The sequence below is a fragment of the Alligator sinensis genome, unplaced genomic scaffold (assembly GCF_000455745.1).
Source record: "Alligator sinensis unplaced genomic scaffold, ASM45574v1 scaffold199_1, whole genome shotgun sequence".
In the NCBI taxonomy this organism is placed as follows: Eukaryota; Metazoa; Chordata; order Crocodylia; family Alligatoridae; genus Alligator; species Alligator sinensis.
This window is the reverse complement of record NW_005842008.1, coordinates 2,943,312-2,946,453: the sequence shown is the minus strand read 5'-3', so window position 1 is coordinate 2,946,453 and position 3,142 is coordinate 2,943,312. Positions and strand designations below refer to the sequence as shown.

General features: G+C 38.6%; 1 protein-coding gene across 4 annotated transcripts in view; it reads right to left on the bottom strand.

The window, feature by feature from the left end:
* Nucleotides 1–1,797: 1,797 nt before the first annotated feature.
* Nucleotides 1,798–3,142, bottom strand: part of LOC102384511 (cytochrome c-type heme lyase) — a 91,655-nt gene continuing 90,310 nt past the window's right edge. For all 4 annotated transcript variants that reach the window (XM_025201859.1, XM_025201860.1, XM_006021852.3 and 1 more), the window contains 2 exons: nt 2,863–2,949; nt 1,798–2,671 (listed from right to left, as the gene is read on the bottom strand). In XM_025201859.1, coding sequence (XP_025057644.1) covers nt 2,473–2,671; nt 2,863–2,949 — 286 coding nt within the window. In that variant the 3' untranslated portion in view covers nt 1,798–2,472. The remainder of the gene's footprint in view (nt 2,672–2,862; nt 2,950–3,142) is intronic.

Here is a 3,142-nt window from a genome sequence, read left to right as displayed (position 1 = left end):
GTCCGGTTCTGTTGCCTGCTTGAAAGGTGTTGGGTCCGTAAGGATCCGCAGCACTTAGAGATCTTCACACAGCGTGAAGTCTCCTCCTCCCAGTGTTCGTGGAGTCCTCCAACTTGGGCGGAAACCACTCAAGCCTTTTATACGGCTAGCAAGCCAATCACTAGCCGCTACGTGTGAATAATTTAGAACTGGCCAATAATGGGGCTCAAATTAGCATACAAATGGCGGGAACTCTTTGCAACGAGCATTTCTGTGCTGCAACAAAGAAATGCACCCTGCAAAGAAAGCTTCAAATTGGCGGGAAATTCTCCTTTGCACCCGGGTTCTCTTTTGCAGCAGAAAACTCCACCGTGCAAAGAAGCTATAATTTAGCAGGAACAATTTAGCAGTGCCGAAGCACACAAAACAAAAATCACACCCTTTGGGTTGTGACAGAATCCAGATCTCAGAAATCCAGCACTGGAGTCGCTGCTCAAGAACTGGTCCCCGCTCCCCCCACCGGACGTGGACGGGAAGGCTTGCATGTGGCTGCTGCCACTATTGTTAACCACCCTGCACCGCACACAGAGGCTCTGGGACCGCCTGCTACTACCCCCCTCCCCAACTCCGCCAGTCACTCCATGACCGGCCGCTGCTCAGATTTCAAAAATCCGGCATTTTCAGCTATCCAGCAAGTGTTCGGTCCCAAGCATGCCAGATTCATGAGGTTATACTGTATGGGGCCAGTAACCTTTCAAACATCAGACACAGGATGCCATACTTATCCTCCTATTAACTGTCGCACACTAGTGATTCACTGAGCTTATTTTTGTTCAAAATGGATTCCAGTTCAGATTGGTGTGGAATACGGTTATTCTGAACAGGAATGAATAAAGAAAGAAGTAGCTCCTTTTCAAAAGATATCAGGCTACAATGTACTTATAATATTCAATACAGTTTGGAAACCTCTGAAGTGAACTCTTACGTTACTACCTTCAAACTTGAAGCTTCAAGTCAGTTGCTCCTAAGGTAGAATCATAGAAAACAATGCCTACAAGAGACTTCAGGAGGCCATCTAGTCCAACCCTCCTGCTCAAGACAGGATCAGCCCCATCTAAAATCATTCCAGGCAAGATGGGTTGATGATCCCAAAAGCAGCTTCCTGTATAAATTTGATTACAGACTCCTTCATCCAAGTTAAACTTAGTGTTCATCTGTTCATACTGGACTTTTTTTTAAGGATTTAGTGAAGAAAATTCTTACTAAGCAGGTTATAATGGGGTTAGTGAGGAAACCAAATGCCATGAGTGCTATGCATGGATCAATCACTCACAAGAGCAGGGCATGCCAAAAAATACTTAAAGCTTATAGCTAGCTCCTGATGCCTATAACCCTTAAGTTTTGGGAGCACTGAATTACAAAACTATTACAAATCATGCTGCCTTTTGGACAACATGCAAGCTTGTCCAGATATTTAAAACATATGCAATAATTATTTCCTAACACATAGAAATAAGTCAATCAAGTTAGAAGCTTATCATTTGCTTTTCATCAGGCTAAATTTTTAACAGTATATATAGGGATTATCTACCACACCTGCAAAACATTTCAAAATGCAAGATGTGAGAATTGAATGTTGTAGTGCAAGCTGAACATGTCAGATTATTTTTCTCTTTAAATGAAGGCATCACATTCTCTCTACAAAAAGCTTAATTCTGCCCTTGACTGTAGCTAAAGAAGACAAGTACTTTTAAACATCCTGAAAGAAATATCTATTAAACTCCTTTTTAGAATACAAAATACTTAAATGCTATAGGGTTTTTTTTTAATTAAATAGAGTAGATATGAGCAAAACTGAGAAAATGTAGATTTGAAGAAATAAAATGCCAGCATATGACAACACAGAACCTTAAATAAAGCAAGAGTAATTGCTTGCTGTAATCATTTAGCTAGACTGTTTTATTTCACCCACCATGAGGAGAATCTGAGTACTGTTTATAATAACCAGCTAAAAGCATTTACAAAACACCTTGCAGTAGTGCCCAGAGACCCCAATCAGGGTCAAGGCCTCAATGTGCTTGCATAGGGCTCGATTAATTAATTTTGCCTTATAGCTTTAAATCAACCATAAAGCACACATTAGGATTTTCCACCTCACTTTCCAAAATGACTTCATAAATAGCTTTGAAAACCTTGAGCGCTTGCAGAAAATTATTTTTGATAATTCTTCTGTTCTTTTCTAAGGAAACTAGGAGCACCAAAATTTGACCAGATGAAAAAAGACACACACCTTATTCTTTACTTAAAGACAGCATGAAGTACCAGTTCATAAGAAAAAGACATGTCATCCCCCTGCCTCCCAATGAGGAAGGATAATGTTGGCAAATTAAGGTAAGTATAGCCACTATGAACTTTATTTAAAGTTCCACTCTCTTCTCCTCTTCAGTTTAGGCGAATACAGTTTTAGGTGTTGATTACATAGTATGTAGCTAGTTATGAAGTCCAGCGCCACCAAGCTACCTTCATCCTGTCCCATATAGCAGAGATGGAATCAAATGCAGGACGGACATCCAAGATGGTGAACTGATAGTCCTTATCTACTTCTCCACCATCATAATAATCAATAACATATCTGACTTCCTTTCCACAACGATCAACTATCCAATCATGTCTGTCAAAAGGAAGTTCATATCTAAAATGAAAGATAGACAATGTAGTTAACTTGTTAAATTAAATCAAGATTATGAACTTTATAAACATGTAGCAAAGAAAGTCAGACACCACAATTTATGACAATACATATAAAAACATGATTGCTTCTGTCCATTTTCAGGTATGGTATTTCAGCATGCATAAAAACATATTTATGGCCTTTACACGTACCCCATCCATGAACGTATTCTGGCTCTTGGTGAATACTCCTTAGCTTTACCACCAAATCGAATCAATGTTGGTCCACATGGACATTCCCTAAATATATTTTAGCAAACACGATTAAAATGGTACTTTTATGTTAAGACTGGTAAGTTACAATTTAAACAAGATAAAACAGTATTAAGAACTTTACTATTCTACAAATACGTTAAAAATAGAACTTAGGAAAAAATGTAATTCTTCCAACACTATAAGAAACCAACTTCTTTAAAAAAAAAAAAAAAAAAAT